We start from the raw sequence: 20892 nt of genomic DNA on the forward strand, positions 1-20892 counted from the left end.
AAGTTGCTGCTAGTTGTGAGAGAAATAAGTGTGCCGTTGCGCCTGGGGCTATATCGCTTAGCGAAAGAGGCATGGACGTGACATCTTTCCCCAGGGGATTGCTTCTTGCCCTCCTTTAGGGAAACTGAAACTCCCAAGGACCAAAACACTGTAGATAACTCAAAAACTGGTTTTATTGTTCACAAAAGGTTATCCCAATAAGCTGGAAGTTTCAAAGGGGTAAAGGAAAATATACATTACAGTCTTTGGTTGTTTTAAGTCCAAGGAGCTCTGTAGCTGAGAAGCCTTTCCAGGTCCCTCTTTCTCAATGGCTGAGAATGTCGGAGCAAACCTCAGCCTCAGTCTAAATGGCCTATGTTTGAAGACACAGTCTTCCTCTGTTGCCAAAAGAATGATTTGAAGGCGCTTGAGACTCCACGTCATTCAGGTTGGCCCTGAACATGAAGCATAAGTCTCAAGGGTAAGAACCTCAGAATTGGTGCTGAGTGGTAACTTAATCAAGGGCTTTTAGAGCCAAGTCTCTCTCTCTCACGTCCATCTGATAGAGAGCTTGATGGTGGAATGAAAAACACTGACCCACTCCAGAAAAGGATGGAGTCAAACAATTGAGCTGAGTAAGCAATATAACAGGTGCAAACAACATTGATTGACAGCTACAAATAACCAATCAATCCAATTATATTTACAGGGTAAAGGCAAAATCAGGAATGATACAACTCAAATCTTGCAACTTACAGTTCGACATACAGATGGCGCCACTCGCACCGTCACAATAAGGTTGAACACCGTGAAAGCCACCCACTGCATGACTATCAGCCTCCCAGTAGCCGCAAATCAAGGAAAAGTTTCATGAGAACCACCACTCCTCTTAATGTTTCCCCAGCAACAGCAAGAGTATCCCTCTGGGCAGCTAAACCGGGCAATCCCAACTGGATGGCCGCCCACGACCCATGAGGGTCTTCCTCCAGGGGCAAACCAAGAATGGCAACATGGAAGTCCCTGAACAGAAGCAGAGTTGGGAGATCGAAAGACAACCTGGCAAAACGGCACAACCCAGAAGAATCCTCCACTTTGTGCAACTGTGGAGCAGATAAGACAACTCCGCATCTGTATGCTTGCCCACAATGCCCTGCCTCATGCACAGAGGAAGAATTGTTGAAAACTGCAGACAATGCAGTCACTGTTGCCTGTTTCTGGTCTAAAACCATTTAGCTGCTTGTGTTTTTTTTTTTTTATCGGTTTTATATTTATTTATTCAATGCTTTGGACATGAGGTACACACACACACAGGTACATATAGATACCCATATAGATATATAGGCACATATAGATATATATACAGGGGCCCTGGTGGTGCAGCATGTTAAAGCATTGAGCTGCTGAACTTGTGGACCAGAAAGTCGAAGGTTCAGATCTAGGGAGCGGAATGAGCCAACCTAGCAGTTCGAAAACATGCAAATGTGAGTAGATCAATAGGTGCCACTCCAGCGGGAAGGTAACAGCGCTCCATGCAGCCATGCCTATGGCCACATGACCTTGGAGGTGTCTACGGACAACGGCGGCTCTTCGGCTTAGAAATGGAGATGAGCACCAGCCCCCAGAGTCGGATACGACTGGACTTAATGTCAGGGGAAAACCTTTACCTTTACTTTTACCTTATAGATATATACAGGTACATATACACACGTACACACAGATATATATAGATAGATATATAGACAGATAGGGCCGCTTTGAGTCTACTTATGGAGGGAAACAATGGGATATAAATAAGTGTAATAAATAAAATAAAATAAATAGATACATAAAATAATGCAGATTTGTTACTGTCTCTTTCTGTTGTTGTTTACTTCTCTTCAAGAAGGTAGATTTTCAGGGGAGCAACGAGTATATCATCATCATCATCATCATCATTAGTAGTAGTAATAACAACTGCTCCTGTACCTTGGGAAGTCAGGTTCATGCTCTGGTTATATCTCGTATAGACACACTCTATGTGGGGTTGCCTTTGAAGATTGTCCGGAAGCTCCAACTGGCTGCGAATTTGCATCCAAGCACAATTCAAAGTACTGACTTTAGCCTATAAAGCCCTAAACGACTCCTGCCCAGCTTACCTTTCTGAACGGATCTCCCCCTATGAACCACCTCAGAGATTAAGATCATCTGGGGAGGCCCTGCTCTCGATCCCACCTTCTTCACAAGCGCGAATGGCGAGGACAAGACAGGGCCTTCTCAGTGGTGGCCCCTCGACTGTGGAACTCCCTCCCTAGCGATATCAAGCAGGCCCCTTATGCTTAATTTGTGTGTTTTGTGGCACTGTATAAGTGCCATTTGTAAGCCGCCTTGAGTCCCCCTCTGGTGTGGAGAAATGCGGGGTATAAATAAGGTAAATAAATAAATACTGTATTCTGAAAGGTAGTAAACTATCTACGTTTGGGTACCTCTAACACTTTCCTATCTCTAGACTTTCAAGTTAGGTGGACTCCATTACCCAGAATCCCTGATCATGGGCCAAGGTAACTGAGGCTTCTGGGAAATTGAGTCCAGTAACTTAGGCTAGCGCTTGGGAAATCCCAACCAATATCTATCTATCATCTATCTACCTACCTAACACTTTCCTATCTCTAGACTTTCAAGTTAAGTGGACTCCATTACCCAGAATCCCTGATCATGGGCCAAGGTAGCTGAGGCTTCTGGGAAATGGAGTCCAGTAACTTAGGCTAGAGCTTGGGAAATCCCAACCAATATCTATCTATCTATCTATCTATCTATCTATCTATCTATCTATCTATCTATCTATCTATCTATCTATCTATCTATCTATCTATCTATCTATCTATCTATCTATCTATCTGTATCACCCATAGATTAATCAGATTTGTAACAATATTTGTTTGAAAAAATGATGCCCCCCTCGTTTTGCAGAATAGTTGGATCCTTCCTTCCTTTTCTCGCACTAGGCGGACTGTTCCATTCCTTGCCACAGGGGAGGGAGAAAAAAAAACCAAATGCCACCTCAACGGTTAAGATCAGAGAAAACTTGCAACGCCTAGAGCGGCCCCAGGGAAGCTGGCTTCCGGTTCCGTCACTAGATTGGCTGTTGCTAGGCGAACTGGGCCTTGTGTGGTGATGTCACTGCATTGCCTGTTGCTAGGCGAATAGGCCCTCTGCGATGACGTCACTGCATTGCCTGGCGACAGGTTGAAGGATCGGCTGTTGCTAGGCGGAGTGGCCCTCTGTGATGATGTCACTGGGAAAGAAAGGTGACATGTTTGAAGGGAAAGAGCCACAAAGAGAGCCGGCTCACTGTTGCCATGGAGTCTTTGTGAGGCAGAGCTGGTCCAGAGAAGGGAAACAGGAGGTAAGCAACGGCAGGTACATATATCTATTTTGTTTCATTTATTTTGCTTCAAGTCAAGTATGGCGAACTTTGGCCCTCCCTCCAGGTGTTTTGGACTTCAACTCCCACATCCGCCTTAGTATTATATAATACTAATATTGAGCTATGCTATTCATATAATATATTGTATATACCTATAATATTGATAATATTATAATGTAATAAAAGGTAAAGGTTTCCCCTGACATAAACTCTGGGGGTTGGTGCTCATCTCCATTTCTAAGCCGAAGAGCCGGCGTTGTCCGTAGACACCTCCAAAATCATGTGGCCACTGGCATGACTGCATGGAGCGCCGTTACCTTCCTGCCGGAGCGATACCTATTGATCTACTCACATTGGCATGTTTTCGAACTGCTAGGTTGGCAGGAGCTGGGGCTAACAGCGGGTGCTCATTCTGCTCCCGGGATTTGAACCTGGGACCTTTTGGTCCTCAAATTCAGCAGCTCAGCGCTTTAACACACTGTGCCACCAGGGGCCCCTATAATGTAATACAATATAATAATAATACAATATAAAATTATAATAATTGTATTACATATGTAATAGGTAAAGGTAAAGGTTTTCCCTGATGTTAAGTCCAGTCGTGACCGACTCTGGGGGTTGGTGCTAATCTCCATTTCTAAGCCGAAGAGCCGGCTTTGTCCGTAGACACCTCCAAGGTCATGTGGCCACTGGCATGACTGCATGGAGCGCCGTTACCTTCCTGCCGGAGCGATACCTATTGATCTACTCACATTGGCATGTTTTCGAACTGCTAGGTTGGCAGGAGCTGGGGCTAACAGCGGGTGCTCATTCTGCTCCCGGGATTTGAACCTGGGACCTTTTGGTCCTCAAATTCAGCAGCTCAGCGCTTTAACACACTGTGCCACCAGGGGCCCCTATAATGTAATACAATATAATAATAATACAATATAAAATTATAATAATTGTATTACATATGTAATAGGTAAAGGTAAAGGTTTCCCCTGATGTTAAGTCCAGTCGTGACCGACTCTGGGGGTTGGTGCTAATCTCCATTTCTAAGCCGAAGAGCCGGCATTGTACGTAGACACCTCCAAGGTCATGTGGCCACTGGCATGACTGCATGGAGCGCTGTTACCTTCCCTCCGGAGCGGTACCTATAGATCTACTCACATTTGCATGTTTTCGAACTGCTAGGTTGGCAGAAGCTGGGGCTAACAGCGGGCGCTCATTCCGCTCCCGGGATTTGAACCTGGGACCTTTTGTTCCTCAAGTTCAGCAGCTCAGCGCTTTAACACACTGTGCCACTAGGGGCCCCTATAATGTAATACAATATAATAATAATACAATATAAAATTTTAATAATTGTGTTACATATGTAATACGATATAATATATATATTTCAGAGTTCACCGTTAACTCCCCTTAGAAATCCAAGCAAAGGATCATACATTTGTTCTCCTTTACAACTATATTATATATTATTATATATATTAAAATATAATTACACATAATGTAATACACTTTAATACTAATAATATTAGGTATAGACACATAATGTAATACAATATAATATATATTATATTATATTTATTTATTTACATAATTTCTACCCTGCCTTTCTCACCCGAGGGGATTCAAGGCGGCTTACAATAATAGGCAAAAATTTAATGCCTGACACAATACATTCAAACCACAGTTCAGATAAATTAATACCATAACATAGTAAAATACATGATACAAAAGTTAAAAAACATATTCAAGTTAAAATCCATTCATCTAAAATCCTCATATGTAAATCTTACTCCAGACCATGTGACATAGATGTTCTCATTCATTGAACGCTTGCGTACACAACCATGTCTTTAAGGCTTTCCTGAAGCCCAGGAGCATTGGAATCTGCCGTTAATGGGGAGGAGCCACCACCGAGAATGCCCTGTCCCTCGTTCCCACCAGCCGTGCCTGTGAGGCTGGCGGGACCGAGAGCAGGGCCTCCCCAGACAATCTATTACATATAATGTAATACAATATAATACTAATAATACAATATAATAATATTAATTATATATTATATATTATGTGTAATATTAATAATATTACAGTAAAGTGGTATAGTACAAGATAGTAATATATCATGCTAATATTGTGCAATGCTAATAATATAATATATTGCGCAGGAGAGGGCGGCTTACATGGGCAAGGCCCGACAACACAATAAAAACATACATAAAAAGCTATTCACAATATAAAAATAGAATAAAAACAGCAGTATTGTTAAAATAAATAATAATATCAACTGGCAACCAGACACAGTTTCTGTCATCTTCATGGGTGGGTAGACTGAAAGCAGCAGTACAGAATAGATTGATAACTAAAGTGCACGATCATGTGACAAAAGATAAGGACCGAATAAAGTGCAGGATAGATTATTAGTCCCATTTGGAGCTGGTTATCAAATGACTGTCTATTCAAAAGCACGACGGAACATCCAGGTCTTTAATTCTTTTCGGAAGGGGGATAAGGAAGGTTCTAGCCTAATCTTCCTAGGAGGGAGTTCCAGAGTCAGGGGGCCATGGCTGAGAAGGCTCTCTTTCTCGTTCGCACCAGCCATACCTGTAAGGAAGATGGAAGCGAGAGGAGAGCCTCCCCAGAAGATCTTAGAGATCGCATAGGTTCATAGGGGAACACGCGGTCACGAAGATAGGCAGGTCCCGAACCATTTAGAGCTTTATAAGTAATGATCTGCACCTTGAATTGGCCCCGGAATGTTATCAGCAGCTAGTGGAGTTGCTTAAACAGGGGTGTTGACCGTTCCCTGTAAGCAGCTCCGGTTAGTAACCTGACCGCCGACCTTTGTACCAACTGCATATCACCCAGCATATTCTTTTTTTAATTATTACCATTTGGCCGATGGGACAGGGTGACAAAGACAAGAGCAAGCAGACTGAGGGATAGCTTTTATCCTAGAGCTGTAACTATATTGAACTCCTTAGCTTCACATTGGTGACTATGTGGTGGTGGTGGGAGTGTGGAGGGATGAGGGCATTGTTTTGTGGTGTGTGCTGGGGAAAGCAGTTAATTTCATTGTACAGTCTACAGTGACAATAAAGCTATTATATTCTATTCTCAGCTTTAAAAATAGGATTTTTTTATGTTTACTTTTTTACCGGGAGCAGTGTCCTGTGTCTCTAACCACAGCAAATGTGGTTTTACTCATTTGGTACTGGGTCTTTAGCACTGCTTGTGTTCCTTTGTGTGACAATGCATTTATCTTTCTTTCCTTACAGGAAAAGGCCATTGCCACAAGCTGGAATACCTGAGCATTTCTTCTCAAGGGCTCAGCTAGTGTAATACTTGCACCAAGAAGGGCTTCAGACCTTTGGGAGATGTGATCTCCTTCTCACCCCAAAGAAAGAAAGGGGGCACAAAGCAAAGAAATCCTCTAAGTCGTTTTGGGAAGCAGAGCTGCAGCAGAGAGACAAGATGGCAGAGCAAGACTCAGTGGATCCTGAGGCAGAGAAAGATTCCCATCAGATCTGGATGCGAAGAAGTGAGGATCCCTGTGGAAAAGAAGGACAGACTCTCCTGGGTGAGGACAACCTGGGCTCGGATGTACGGCGCCAGCGCTTCCGGGGGGTTTGCTACCGGCAGGCTGAAGGGCCTCGAGAAGTTTGTAGCCAACTCTGTGATCTTTGCTATGAGTGGCTGAAGCCAGAGAAGCATACAAAAGCTCAGATATTGGACTTGCTGATACTGGAGCAGTTCCTGGCTGTCCTGCCCGTGGAGATAAAGAACTGGGTCAAGCAGTTTGGGCCAGAGACTAGTTCCCAGGCAGTGTCCCTGGCTGAAAGTTTCCTCCTAGATCAGGCAGAAGACAAGAAGAAGGCGAGTTCTCAGGTGAGACTGTTTCCATTTTATTGGATGGTGTGTGTGAGGACTGTCCACCTTATTCTATCCCCACATGTCTCTTGATTTATGGGTCAGACTTTGTGTAAACTCATTATTGGACACTGCCACCAACAGGCAATGTGTGTCAGAATTCATCCACGCTAATAACACTAGTGTAGCATTCTCACACATTTGACACAATTTAAGTCAGGCATGAGCAAACTTCAACCCTGCAGGTGTTTTGGACTTAAGTTCCCACAATTCCTAACAGCCTGTAAATTGTGGGAGCTGAAGTCCAAAACACCTTGAGGGCCAAAGTTTGTCCATACCTGAGTTAAGTCTATTGAGAAACGTTGCTAGGTTGTTCTGTTTCTTTCCTTTCCTGGTTCTTCTTCTTCTTCCTGAGATCTTTCACTCTCTTCCAGGAGCCATCAGACATGGCCATGGACTTCTCAGGTACAGATTCCCCAAATGATACTGAGAAGAAGGTGCTGTCATGGGAGACTGGGGAGGAGCATGATGGAGGTTCTCCCTCAATGGGTAAGGGTGATATTTGCATGTCCTCTCCTTCCACAAATGTCCAAAATCCACAAGCTGCTCTCTTGTTCTCCTTGAGCTTCTTTCCAAGGTAGCCATTCTGTCCAGTTTCTCTGAAGATTTAGAAAGGAATTGTTTCCTTAACAGATGTGTTCCTCAAGTAAATCCAAAGTAACTACTTGGATTACAGTAAGACACCTCCCTTTTCCACCTGTAGTTTTCAATTGCTCCAGAATATATTTCCCTTACCCCTGGAAGTGTTTGTGGGCTTCTCTAGGTCCTTCGGTACATTTTTGTGGTATGCTTCAGGATCAGTCAAAATACAGTAGATTTTATTTATTTATTAAATTTATACTTATTTAGAGAATGTTTACTTCTGTCCTCAGCCACAATGATATTCAAAGCAGCTACGTTTGCCAGATCAGGAAGGTTCCCGGGACTTAAATGTTTGAGAAGTAGGGATGGCCCCTTGGTGATATCTGGAATTAGCCTTTTAGCAACAACCGTAGGTGATCACAGATGCCATTCAATTTTTAATATCTAATCTGACTTTTGTCTATCTTTCTGTCTTTTTCTCTCTCACTGTCTTTCCCCTGTTTTGGAAGCAAGACAGTAGTCTTAGCTGAAGGTCCTGTTCCTAGATCAGATTGAAATGAAAAGATTATTCCTCCCTAGTCCCAATATAACCCCTCTGTTCTAAAATGTTTGGGAATATTTGAAACTATGAAAAACAGCAAATCCTATACAGTGTTCCCTCACTTATCCCGGGGGTTACGTTCCAAGACCACCCGCAAAAAGTGAAAATCCGCAAAATAGGGACGCTATATTTGTGTTGTTTACAAACTCACTGATGCTGTTCAACTGTTTTGTTTACAAGCTGCTTCAGCCTCCTTTTCTCTCCCTTCAGATTCTCCTTCCTTCCTTTCTTAGGCTTCTCCTTAGGAAGGAAGGAGAAAGAGAGAGGAAGTAAGGAAAAATCATAATTTTTCATGGCTTATTAAATTAGTATTTATTGAAAAACTGCAAAATAGCAAATCCGCGAAAAGCAAATCGCAAAGTAGCGAGGGAACACTGTATTTTGACTCTACTTAAGCTGGAGAGATACTCTAGAATTGCACAGGAAGACCTAGAGGTCCACAAACCCATCCAAGGGGTGGAGATTTTTATTTTTTTGGTGTGTGAGCCCGTCAATAGTGACTCCGTGGATAAGGGGGTCATGCAGTACCTAGACTGAGTGACAAACATTCATTTTAATAGTAAAAGGAAATAGCACTAAATCAGGGCTGACATTTAGGAAGGTAAATTAATTCCAAGTTGAAAATAGGAAACTAAAAAAGGCTGGCACATTTTCTGTGGCAGAGCAGAGAAAAGAACGACAGACGGACGGACACACACTGATAAGCAATTGGCAGATAGCTATCCAGAGATAGCAATATTTATTTATTTATTTATTTGCAGCTTTTATATTCTGCCCTTCCCACCCCGAAGGGGACTCAGGGCGGATTACAATGCACATACACATGGCAAACATTCAGTGCCATTAGACATACGACGTATAGACAGACACAGAGGCAATTTAACATTTTCCAGCTTCTGGCTTCATGAGGGTATGCTCAGTTCTGGTCACGGGGAGCTGCCGCTTCTCCGTCCACTTGTGAGACTGAGTCCTTGATGGTAGTACCTTTTCATTCCTTTCCGCACACTGCTGGCAGGTTTTATGGTGTCGTAAATTAGTTAAATTAGCCTCCCTTCATAAAGTGGTATCTAGATTTTCTACTTGACAGATGCAATTGTCTTTTGAGCTTCTTAGATTAACTGCAAGATACGCTATTAAATGGTTGGGAGCTCAATCCGACCCAGGCTTCGATCCCATGACCTCCCGGTCAGTAGTGATTTATTGCAGCTGGCTACTAACCAGTTGCCCCACAGCCCGGCCCTAATATATCTTTGTTGACTATACAAACTGTGGTGATTGAACCTGACTCCTGCCTGGAGTTGACCAGTGAAAGCTAGAGATTCAGGGTCATTGTCCTGAGGCCTGGCATCGCTGTTTCCCACCTTCTTTGTCTTTGTTTTAGAAAACAGAAGGACAGTTTCAGATGGTGCGGGGATCCCATCTAGGTCACCTTCGCTTTGTGGAGATATTGAGACAGTTACTGTGAAATCAGAACAGGTACGGCAGGGATTGTTGGGTATCTTGTACGGAAACAACTTGGGTGCCTCTTTCCCTTTCATAATTCCTTGAACTGGAAGGAAACTCAGCGTTTTCCTGTTCCTGTCTGTGAATGAGGCGGCCTGCTAGGAAGGCTTTCAACTGCCACAGAGGATGTTCTGTCTTTTGGGGAAATTCTTCCATAGTTTATTAACAGTTGAATGCTATCTTCCTATTTCAGAGTCCAGAGACCTTTGAGGAGATGCATTTTGCTACATCCCACCAAGGAGATCTGGCTGATGTCAATGCCAGGCCAGGCGGATCCAGCGAAGACAATCACAGAGGAGAGCTGTGGAGCTGCGGAAACCTGTCCTCTCCAGGCGTGGCTTCTTCTCTGCCGCTGCTGGATCAGACCAAAGCTCTGTGTAAGGTGACATCTACACCTGCTGAAATTTTCCAGAGTAAACTGCTCCAGAGATGACCCAAAATATAAAATGGATATTCCTCAAGCATTAGAGCCCAAAGCAACTCCCTGACAGAGCCTTGCTGGCAGTGTCACTTTTGGAGAAATCACGACTGGTTTCCCAGCCATGCAATCACCAGAAATGATGTCGCCAGCAAAGTTCTACCAGGGAGTTGCTTTTGGCAGTGTCACAGCAATGGATCTTTTTGAAACATGAATGCTGGATCGGGCCAATCCAACTGTCTACACCTCAAAAATGTCAGTGTCATTAATACTTTTTTAAAAAGTTCTTTTTATTGCAATTTCCAGTGTGAGTGGGTATATCAGAACTTTTACAAAACTTTTACACAAAGAATGACATTAGACATACAGATTCTATGTAACAACATTGGATTTACAAACTACAGTTACATTGGCTAACAAACAAACAAGGGGGGTTACATTTTTACTCAACATTCACACACATGTCATGCATTCATCTTCATGCATACATCGCCATTTCTCAGTTCTGCTGTCATCTGGAAAAGAACATCTCTTAGGCCAGACTGTTTCCTTGCAAATCTGCCAACTCTTAAACTTCAGAATGCCAAAATGCATCCTCTTTTCCTAAGAACAAGCCAAGGATCAGACCCCTCTTTCTATACTGCAGAACTTGATTCCCTGCAACTCATATCATGACTCCAAAATCCACCCCTTCCTCTTCCCTTGAAAAAAGGAGCCCAAAGTGACCAGACTCCGCATTCCATTGCAGATCTGCCACTTCCAAGGTACACCATCTCTCTCCTTCCCAATGGAGCAGAGCATAGCGGGTGAACAGCTCGCTGTCTGTCACACTTTTTGGATTGTAATAAGGTCACTTACATAGCAATATTTCGCTGATGTTGTCCCAAAGTTGTAAATTCCTGACAGGTTGTTTGGCTAGCCAGAAACATTACACACTAATGCTATGTAGTAATTACTGTATTTACGAATTTAGCACCAAAATATCACGATATATTGAAAACATTGACTACAAAAATGCGTTGGATAATCCAGAACATTGGATAAGTGAGACTGTACTGTACATCAGAGAGCATCAGGACTAAACAGTGTGGCTATTACGAAGTTACAGGGAAGGCAGGCGTGTGCAAAAACACAAGGCAATGAGATTCAGGAATAGGGTAAAGTGCTGAGAGTTAGCGCAGTAAATAGTTAAGACTGGATGGTGATAAAAACAGACCTACTGTTCAAAAGCATATTGGAACATCCAAGTCTTCAAATTTTTGCGGAATGTGGCCAGGGTAGGTGCTAATCTAATCTCCCTAGGGACATAAGGAATGTTGTAAACATTTCTTTAACTTAAAAGAGCCATTGCCTCCGATTAATGTAAACACATTGTTTTTCCCCAAAAATGCATCAAGTCAGCAAATGTTGACAGATGTAAATATTTCTCTTATCACTGTCACATTTCTTATCACAGTTCAGCAACTTTTAATTGCAGTTCAGCAAGAAGGTTGTTAATGATTTAGCCATTGCAGGCCTTAATCTTTTAGAATGGTATCTTCAGCCAGATTAGGCCCCATCCATGCACCTTCCTTACAGTTCATTCAAACCATATATCGCATTTCTGTGACAGTGGGGTCACTCCAGAGCAGACCTGCACAACCTGTAGCCCTCCAGGTATTTTGGACTTCAACTCTCCGAATTCCTGTCCATTGGACAAGCTGGCTCGGACTTCTGGGAATGGAAGCCCAAACACCTAGAGGGCCACAGGTTGTGCAGGCCTGTTTCTAGAGCTTCCTGGAAACTCTGAAGTAGGTTGTGGTTATCCTTGTGTTGAATTATCAAAGATGATCGTAGATGGTGGGAGAAGGAAGAGGAGGAGGAGGAGAAGGAGGTGGAGGAAGAAGAAGAAATAATAATGCTATTTGTTACCAGCCTTTCGTCAGGGGAGCCCTCCTCGCTTCCACCCCTGTCACAAGCACGGTTGGTGAGGATGAGAGAGAGGGCCTTCTCTGTTGTGGCCCCCACCCTTAAAAGCTTGGCTCTTCCAACATGCTTTTGGAGAATGAATTTCTCACCCCCATGATAAACCTGTATCGCTGACCATTCCCTTATTTGTTGCACTTTACCTGTTCTATCAGTTTGATATATCTACAGGGTCCACCCCATCCCAAGTTGCTCTCTCATTGATTGTAGACCTTTAGCCAGTTACCTCATCCCCTGTGTTTACAAAAGTCACTCGGTGCACTTTGCCCAGTTCGTTTTTAAGACTTTTACCTTGATGCCCAAATCATGTTTTACTACAATCACCTTTTAAATTTTATTATGTTAATGTGCAAATTTTTATATTTGTGTCTGTATTTTTTTTCTTTTTTGTGTGTGTTTTATTCTGTTTATTGTAATCATCCGGGCTTGGCCCCATAGAAGCCGCCCCGAGTCCCTTCGGGGAGATGGAGGCGGAGTACAAAAATAATGTTATTATTATTATTATTATCATGGCTAGGACTGTATATTGTGTGAACAACTATGCACACTGCACATACAGTAGAGTCTCACTTATCCAACATCCATTTATCCAACATTCTGGATTATCCAACGCAGTCTTCCTTTTAGTAGTCAATGTTTTTGTAGTCAATGTTTTCAATACATTGTGACATTTTGGTGCTAAATTCGTAAATACAGTAATTAATACATAGCATTACTGTGTATTGAACTACTTTTTCTGTCATGTTTGTTGTATAACATGATGTTTTGGTGCTTAATTTGTAAAATCATAACCTAATTTGACATTTAATAGGCTTTTCCTTAATCCCGCCTTATTATCCAACATATTCGCTTTTCCAACATTCTGCTGGCCCGTTTATGTTGGATAAGTGAGACTCTACTGTATCTTATTTGTAGTGCAAATAAGATTTCAGGTTTCTGAAAAAGAGAGAGTCATCCTGTACATCTATTTAGAGTTACCGGGGATTTCAACCTTCCAGATAAGGAAAACTTAACCTGTACATCTGTTTAAAGTTGCCAGGGATTGAATCTGTGGATTTTTTGCATGAAATGAAGCCAATGTTTAGTTACCACCTTCTTGTCTGTTTTATTCATCACCAGAAAGATTGATTGATTAGGTCTGTTCTTTGATTTGAGGATCTGTTCTTCACTGACCAATTTTGTAAAAACCTGTTTCAGGTGTGGAGAGTGAAAACGATCGAGAAGTGGAGCATCAGAAAATCAAAATTGAAGAAGAAAACATTGCTCTGGAAGGCATTGATTTCCATGAAATTATAGTGCCAGGGGAATTTTGTGACGGAAACAACAAGAATATTCAAGATGGAGAAAAACTCTTGATATGTTCTGATTGTGGAGAGAGCTTCACTCAGGACATATTCCTAACTGAACATCGAAAAATTCACCCTCAGGAGAAAATGCGTACATTCTTGGAGTGCGGAAACCAGTTTAGTCATATCCCAGTCCTCACCTTTCCGCCACGATTTGATGCCGTCAGAAAGCCCTTTGGATGCTCAGACTGCGGGAAACATTTCAGCGAAAGCCAGGGCCTTAAAAGACACCAAAGGATTCACATGGAGGAGAAGCCCTTCAAGTGCCCGGAATGTGGGAAAGGCTTCATTCGTGGACCAGAACTCAAAGCCCACCAGAGAGTCCACACCGGGGAGAAGCCCTACAAATGCTCCGTGTGCGGGAAGATGTTCACCCAGAGTTCAAACCTTAGCAAACATCAAAGAATTCACACCGGGGAGAAGCCCTACACGTGTCCCGAATGTGGAAAGAGTTTCAACCACAGCACACACCTCAAGAGACACCAACGAATTCACACGGGGGCAAAGCTGTTCCAGTGCTTGGAAGTCCGGCAAGAGCTTCAGTCCAAGGATCATCCTTAAACTACACAAAATAAATTTACAGAGGGGAGAGGCCAAATAAATGCCCAGAGTGTGGGGAGAGCTTCGGCAGTAGCAGAATGTGGAAAGGGTTTCGATGATAGCAGAATCATAGGAGTTGTGTGGAGGAGAAGCCATATAAGTGTTTAGAATGTGAAAAGAGCTTCAATCAGAGCCCACACCTGAAACAACATCCACAAATTCTCCGAGGAGAAGCCCTAGAAATGCTCCAAGTGCAGAAAGAGTTTCAACCAGAGCGCACACGTCACACCTGTGAAACCATACAGGTGCTTTGAGTGTGGAAGGAGTTTACATCAAACTACATAGAGTGGGCACCTTGGTTCACATCAAAGAATACGCAAGGAAGAGGAATCCTGTAACATTATCTCTGTGACTGGGATGTGAACAGATTAAAGTCTTATGTTGAAAACAAAACCCTTCATTACAAAACCCTTGTGAAAGTATGTGAATAATGAGTGTCTGTCATAGGATCATAGAATTGGGTTCCCAGGGGCCATCCAGTCCAACCCCCTGCTATGCAGGAAAAGCACAATCAAAACCTTCCCAGCAGACAGCCTTGGTTTAAAAACTTCTAGAGAAGGAGGCTAAACCACACGCCCAGGCATTGCTGATCAGGTCTTATTGTTGATATTCTAGTGGGATCTCTTTTCCACTATGATGTCGAAGGCTTTCATGGCCAGAATCACAGGGTTGTTGTGTGTTTTCTGGGCTGCATGGCCATGTTCCAGAAGTATTCTCTCCTGACGTTTCACCCACCTCTATGGCAGGCTTCCTCAGAGGTTGTGAGCTATGGAGAAACTCAGCAAGGAAGGTTTATATATATCTGTGGAAAGTCCAGGGTGAGAGAAGAACTCTTGTCAGTTGGAGGCTAGTGTGAATGTTGTAGTTAATCAACTTAATTAGCATTGAATAGCTTTGTCTCCTGGCTTCTTCCTGCCTGGGGGCATCCTTTGTTCAGAGTCGTTAGCTGCCCCTGGTTGATTCATGTCTGGAACTCCTCTGTTTTCAGAGTGTTGCTTCTTATTTACTGTTCTGATTTTTAAGTTTTTTTAAAATACTGGTAGCCAGATTTTGTTCATTTTCATGGTTTCCTTGCTTAGTTTCTCCATACCTCACAACATACCTCACACATCTGAGGATGCCTGCCATAGATGTGGGCGAAACATCAGGAGAGAATACTTCTGGAACATAGCCATGCAGCCTGGAAAACACACAACAAACCTCTTTTCCAGTAGTTTGAATCCGTTGCTGTGTGTTCAGTTAATGCATTGTGATTCCACTACTTGTCAAACTTTTCACAGCTCAATGTGGTGAAATCTTGGATGTTGTAGTTTGTTTTTTAATCATGTCAGAGGCAAATTGAGGCAAGTCGCTTCTGGTGTGAGAGAATCGGCCGCCTTCAAAGACGTTGCTAGGGCTGACAGGTGGGAGCTCACCCCATTTCGTAGATTCGAGCTGCCAACCTTCAAGTCAGCAGTTCAGCCGGCACAAGGTTTTAACTTATTTTGCCACCTCTTTGGCAGAGAAAGGCTAAAGGCCTTGCAAAGCTGCAGCTTCCATGGTTCCTTAGCACTGAGCCATAGTTGATAAAGTCATGTCCAACTGAATTAATTCTATAGTGTAGATGTGTCTCTAGTATCTGGAGCAGCAGAAAACAAGTTTGTTGCCTTGTCAATATGACACCCTTTCAGATATTTAAAGATGCGGTGATTCAATGGGTTAAACCCTTGTGCCGGCAGAAGTGATCACCGATAGGTCAGTGGTTCGAATCTGGTGAGAGTGGGTGAGCTCCCTCTGTCAGCTCCAGCTCCCCATGCGGGGACATGAGAGAAGCCTCCCAGAAGGATGGTAAAACATCTGGGCGTCCACTAGGCAATGTTCTTGCAAATGGCTAATTCTGTTATACCAGAAGCGACACGGGGGGGAAAATCAGGAGCAATGAACTGGGTGCTCTGTGAATGTGTGCATCATCTCAGGAGGGTGTGGTGAATTGAAGATTATGGTATTTTAGGTACAACATTGTGGTACAGAAATGGGCCTTTGGGGGTGACACCATGAGCTATCATGGGGACACCAACACTAGTGACACTTTAAAATCAGATTAAAAACTGCTTTTAAAATAAAATCACACACAAGGTCTCTGTAATAGCTATTTTGTACTACAACTGTTACTGTCAGATATGTAGTTGCTGTGTTGTCGAAGGCTTTCATGGCTGGAATCACAGGGTTGTTGTGTGTTTTCCGGGCTATATGGCCATGTTCCAGAAGTATTCCCTCCTGACGTTTCGCCCACATCTATGGCAGGCATCCTCAGAGGTTGTGAGGTATATGAAAGGGAAAGAGGCACCCAAGTTGCACCCATATACCTCACAACCTCTGAGGATGCCTGCCATAGATGTGGGAGAAACATCAGGAGGAAATGCTTCTGGAACATGGCCATACAGCCCAGAAAACACACAACCACCCTATGTAGTTGCTGCCTTCACATTTCAACATTTTATGTATTTACCATCTGAACAAGAGTGATCTATACCTATGATGATTGTTCATGTGGATTCCACATTTCATTTTTGGATTTTTTTTCCTTTCTTGTACAGTTTTTGAGATGAAAGACCTTTGGGATATTCTTCATGAAAGATTAAGATTAAAATTTACTCCCAAACTAGACGTTATATGGGGAATTGGGGAATGTATTTGAATTAGTATATAAGGGTCGATAATATCTATTTTGATTCAACAAATCAAAGATAAGAGTCCAGGTTCAACAGAAAATATCAGGAATCTAGACATAGACATAAGCAAGTTACTAACAGGATGCCAACTCAGTTTGTTCCAACTAGAATACAGGTGGAGCATGTCTTATCCCAATGATTCTCAACCTGGGGTCCCCAGATGTTTTGGCCTTCAATTCCCAGAAATCCTAACAAGCTGGTAAACTGGATGGGATTTCTGGGAGTTGTAGGCCAAAACACCTGGGGACCCATAGGTTGAGAACCATTGTGACTTATCCTAAAACAGAAATGCTCCAAAATTGTCAACATGGGTGGCTTGAGATAGATGGTTCAGTATACACAAATTGTGTTTCTGGCACAACATTTTTACAAATGTGGTGTATAAAATTACCTTCAAAATATGTGTGTAAGATGTATATGAAACATAAACGAATGTCAGGTGTAGACATGGGTCCCATCACAACTCCAAGGTTCATTATGTACAATATGCAAGTATTCTAAAATCCAAAAATTTGAACACTTTTAGTTGCAAGCATTTTAGATAAGGGATGGTCAACTGTGTACCCACCAAGCCAATGGTGGAATAATGTGGTGGCATGTAAGTAAATCCAATTGAGTAAATATGAGGGTTGAAAGAAAAGTAATGCCTCCACCTTCATAACTCAACAGATGGCAGTCCTGGTCTGCGGCAGGTACTGGCTTGTTCAGTAGACTCTCCTCTACAGTTCCATATGGCGGGAAGCCTTAGCATTGAACGGTTGTGTTGTTACAGTGTGAAGTATGGAACCCTGCGCAGACGGGGAAGCCTTAGCACTGAACAGTTGTGTTGTTAAAGTGCAAAGTATGGAACCCTGGGCAGACAGGGAAGCCTTAGCATTGAACGGTTGTGTTGTTACAGTGCGAAGTATGGAACCCTACGCAGACGGGGAAGCCTTAGCACTGAACAGTTGTGTTGTTAAAGTGCAAAGTATGGAACCCTGGGCAGACAGGGAAGCCTTAGCATTGAACGGTTGTGTTGTTAAAGTGTGAAGTATGGAACCCTGCGCAGACAGGGAAGCCTTAGCATTGAACGGTTGTGTTGTTAAAGTGAGAAATATGGAACCCTGCGCAGACGGGGAAGCCTTAGCACTGAACAGTTGTGTTGTTAAAGTGCAAAGTATGGAACCCTGGGCAGACAGGGAAGCCTTAGCATTGAACGGTTGTGTTGTTAAAGTGCGAAGTATGGAACCCTGCGCAGACAGGGAAGCCTTAGCATTGAACTGTTGTGTTGTTAAAGTGCGAAGTATGGAACCCTGCGCAGACAGGGAAGCCTTAGCATTGAACGGTTGTGTTGTTAAAGTGAGAAATATGGAACCCTGCGCAGACGGGGAAGCCTTAGCACTGAACAGTTGTGTTGTTAAAGTGCGAAGTATGGAACCCTGAGCAGACGGTTGGTCAATGCGACTTAAGCAACGTTCAGTCATTGAATTCTTGACAGCAGAAGGTGTCACCCCAAAGGAGAAAGATGTCACCTTCATTCTTGTAACATGAGAGGAGTGCCTGGCAAATTTCAAGTCTGCCACATACCAGTACTGCCATCTGTTGAGGAGTTATGAAGGTGGAGGCATTACTTTTCATTCAACCCTCGTTGCTTTACTTTATTGAGGGAAAACAGGAGAAACATGCCAAGAGGAGGGCGTGGACCCAGAATAGGTCCCAGTGCCAAAACTCATACTTCTCAAAGACAATTGTACTTGGCCGCAAGCGATCGCGTATGACCATGATATGACTAGTTAGATCTAAAATAGGATTTTAGACCCATGTGTTTTACGTAGCACAGACTTTGATCCAAATATCCATGCACCAAGCTAATGATTTCCCAATTGGAAAGTAAACTTTGCCAAGCAAGAGTTGGCAACTTTCAACTGACAGGAAGAACCTATGTCTTCTACTTGATGTGCAGAAGCGTTTTTGCAAACACTTCCAATGTTTATTAATGTTTAAATTTAAAAAGATTCCTCGTAAACAATGCATCTACTTTTGGACCAGGAAAGGCTTTATCTCCAAATGGGAAATTTGTACTTTGAGAAGGGAGGTTCTTCAAATCAACAAAAATGTGAACATGTTTCCTTCCACAGACCTTAGAAAGCACACGAGATGAAGGTTTTTAACCTCAATGTTCCTTTCCAGTTTTTTTTTCCTGTTTACGCTCTAGGAGCCTTGTGTGACTTATGCTCAAGTTCAGTGATCAAACTGTCTATCACCCCAGTTATTTATTAATCTGATGTCCTGCTAGTGCAACATTTCATGCTACCGCAGTAGTATAAAGTTTCTTAAAAGTGACTTAAGGTACATCTACACTGTTGAATGCATGGACTTTGATGCCAGTTTAACTGCTGTGGCTCAATGCTATGTAATACTGAAAGTCGATGTTTAGAGGCACCAGCCTTTCCTTTGACTTGCGAAAAACGACAACTCCTATGATTCCATAACATTAAGACACAGCATTAAGACACCACTTTACGTGACATCAAACTGCATTATGTTGACAGTGTACATCAATATACATACGAGGGTTGAATGAAAAGTAATGCCAACTTGTGGACTTTGTTTTTGATGGGGTTTTCCTTGCAAACATGTTTTCCTGAGAGTCCAGGAGGTTCACAGAAGTGACATAGCTTGGCCTTATAATTAAAACCGTGTTTGAATTATTGCTGCCATTCTTGTCTCAAAAGAGCCAGAGATTTCCCCAGGAGAAAAGGAAATAAACAGCCATCCTTCTGTGCCTCCGAGGGTTTGGCTTGGGACTTCGGACCTGTGGGAAAAGGTGGAAAGTTTTACTGTTGTTTTGCGTCTGGAATATAATTTCACCCGGCCCTTCTGTGGCCCAGCTGTTGACTTATTCTGACTCATGCTGTGGCATAATGAAAACCAGAACTTGGGGAAAGTTCCTCTTTTGAATTTTGTAGCTCTTTAAGTAAACCACAGCTGTGTTGTTGTGTGTCTTTCGGGCTGTGTGACCATGTTCCAGCAGTATTCTCTCCTGATGTTTTGCCCACATCTATGGCAGGCATCCTCAGAGGATGCTAATTAATGCTAATTAAGTTTATTAACTACAACATTCACACTAGCTTCCAACTGACAAGAGTTCTTCTCTCACCCTGGACTTTCCACAGTTATATATAAACCTTCCTTGCTTAGTTTCTCCATGCCTCACAACCTCTGAGGATGCCTGCCATAGATGTGGGCGAAACGTCAGGAGAGAATACTTCTGGAACATGGCCACACAGCCTGAAAGACATACAACAATCCTGTGATCCCGGCCATGAAAGCCTTCGACAACACATTAAACCACAGCTGCCTATATCTGGGTGTGGTGGTGTGTTGTGGTGAGTGGCTTTGAGTATCCTTGTGGAGAGAAAAGCAGGGTATGAATAAACATAATTATTATTATTGTTATTTCAGGGTTTTTTTATTGTAACTTTCTGGCGAAAACCAATGTGAATCTACACTGAAATTAACACTAGGAGCCCCTGATGGTGCAGTGGGTTAAACCCTTGTGCCGGCAGGACTGATGACTTGAAGGTTGGGTTGCTGACCTGAAGGTTGCTGGTTCAAATCCAACCCAGGGAGAGCGCGGATGAGCTCTCTCTGTCAGCTCCAGCTCCATGCATGGACATGAGAGAAGTCTCCCACAAGGATGGTAAAATATTAAAAAAACATTTGGGCATACCCTAGGCAACGTCCTTGCAGATGGCCAATTCTCTCATACCAGAAACAATGCAGTTTCTCAAGTTGCTCCTGACATGGGAAAAAGAAAATCTCGACACTGCTTTAACTACCATGGCTCAAGGCTATCAAATTGTGGGACAGTAGAGTCTCACTTA

The 20892-nt window shown here is 42.9% G+C and overlaps 1 protein-coding gene and 1 long non-coding RNA gene across 6 annotated transcripts; one reads left to right on the forward strand and one right to left on the reverse strand.

The window, feature by feature from the left end:
- Positions 1–149: 149 nt before the first annotated feature.
- Positions 150–6169, reverse strand: LOC134296886 (uncharacterized). The gene is made up of 2 exons (XR_010003707.1): positions 5975–6169; positions 150–3250 (listed from the first exon to the last, which is right to left on the reverse strand). It is a non-coding gene; the product is annotated as an uncharacterized LOC134296886 (long non-coding RNA).
- Positions 3223–20464, forward strand: LOC100554588 (zinc finger and SCAN domain-containing protein 21). Of its 5 annotated transcripts, none has more exons than XM_016997896.2 (6): positions 3223–3361; positions 6649–7258; positions 7675–7789; positions 9865–9959; positions 10180–10363; positions 13567–20464. In XM_016997896.2, the coding sequence occupies exons 2-6, from the start codon at positions 6845–6847 to the stop codon at positions 14274–14276; spliced, it is 1518 nt and encodes a 505-aa protein (XP_016853385.2). In that variant the 5' UTR covers positions 3223–3361; positions 6649–6844; the 3' UTR covers positions 14277–20464. The 5 variants fall into 5 exon arrangements, with proteins under 5 accessions (XP_016853385.2, XP_016853389.2, XP_016853386.2 ...); XM_016997897.2 differs by having other exon boundaries at positions 3233–3375; XM_016997899.2 differs by lacking the exon at positions 3223–3361 and adding an exon at positions 6263–6332.
- The last annotated feature ends 428 nt before the right edge of the window (positions 20465–20892 follow it).

This window comes from Anolis carolinensis, chromosome 2 (genome assembly GCF_035594765.1).
Source record: "Anolis carolinensis isolate JA03-04 chromosome 2, rAnoCar3.1.pri, whole genome shotgun sequence".
NCBI classification, from domain to species: Eukaryota; Metazoa; Chordata; class Lepidosauria; order Squamata; family Dactyloidae; genus Anolis; species Anolis carolinensis.

What these genes read in the sequence shown, in the direction of transcription:
- LOC100554588 (XM_016997896.2), top strand. Translation starts at nt 6,845, where the DNA reads ATGGCAGAGCAAGACTCAGTGGATCCTGAGGCAGAGAAAGATTCCCAT. An exon ending in TTACTGTGAAATCAGAACAG is followed by an intron (nt 9,960 to 10,179) that starts GTACGGCAGGGA and finishes TTCCTATTTCAG; the next exon opens with AGTCCAGAGACCTTTGAGGA. An exon ending in GGATCAGACCAAAGCTCTGT is followed by an intron (nt 10,364 to 13,566) that starts GTAAGGTGACAT and finishes AACCTGTTTCAG; the next exon opens with GTGTGGAGAGTGAAAACGAT.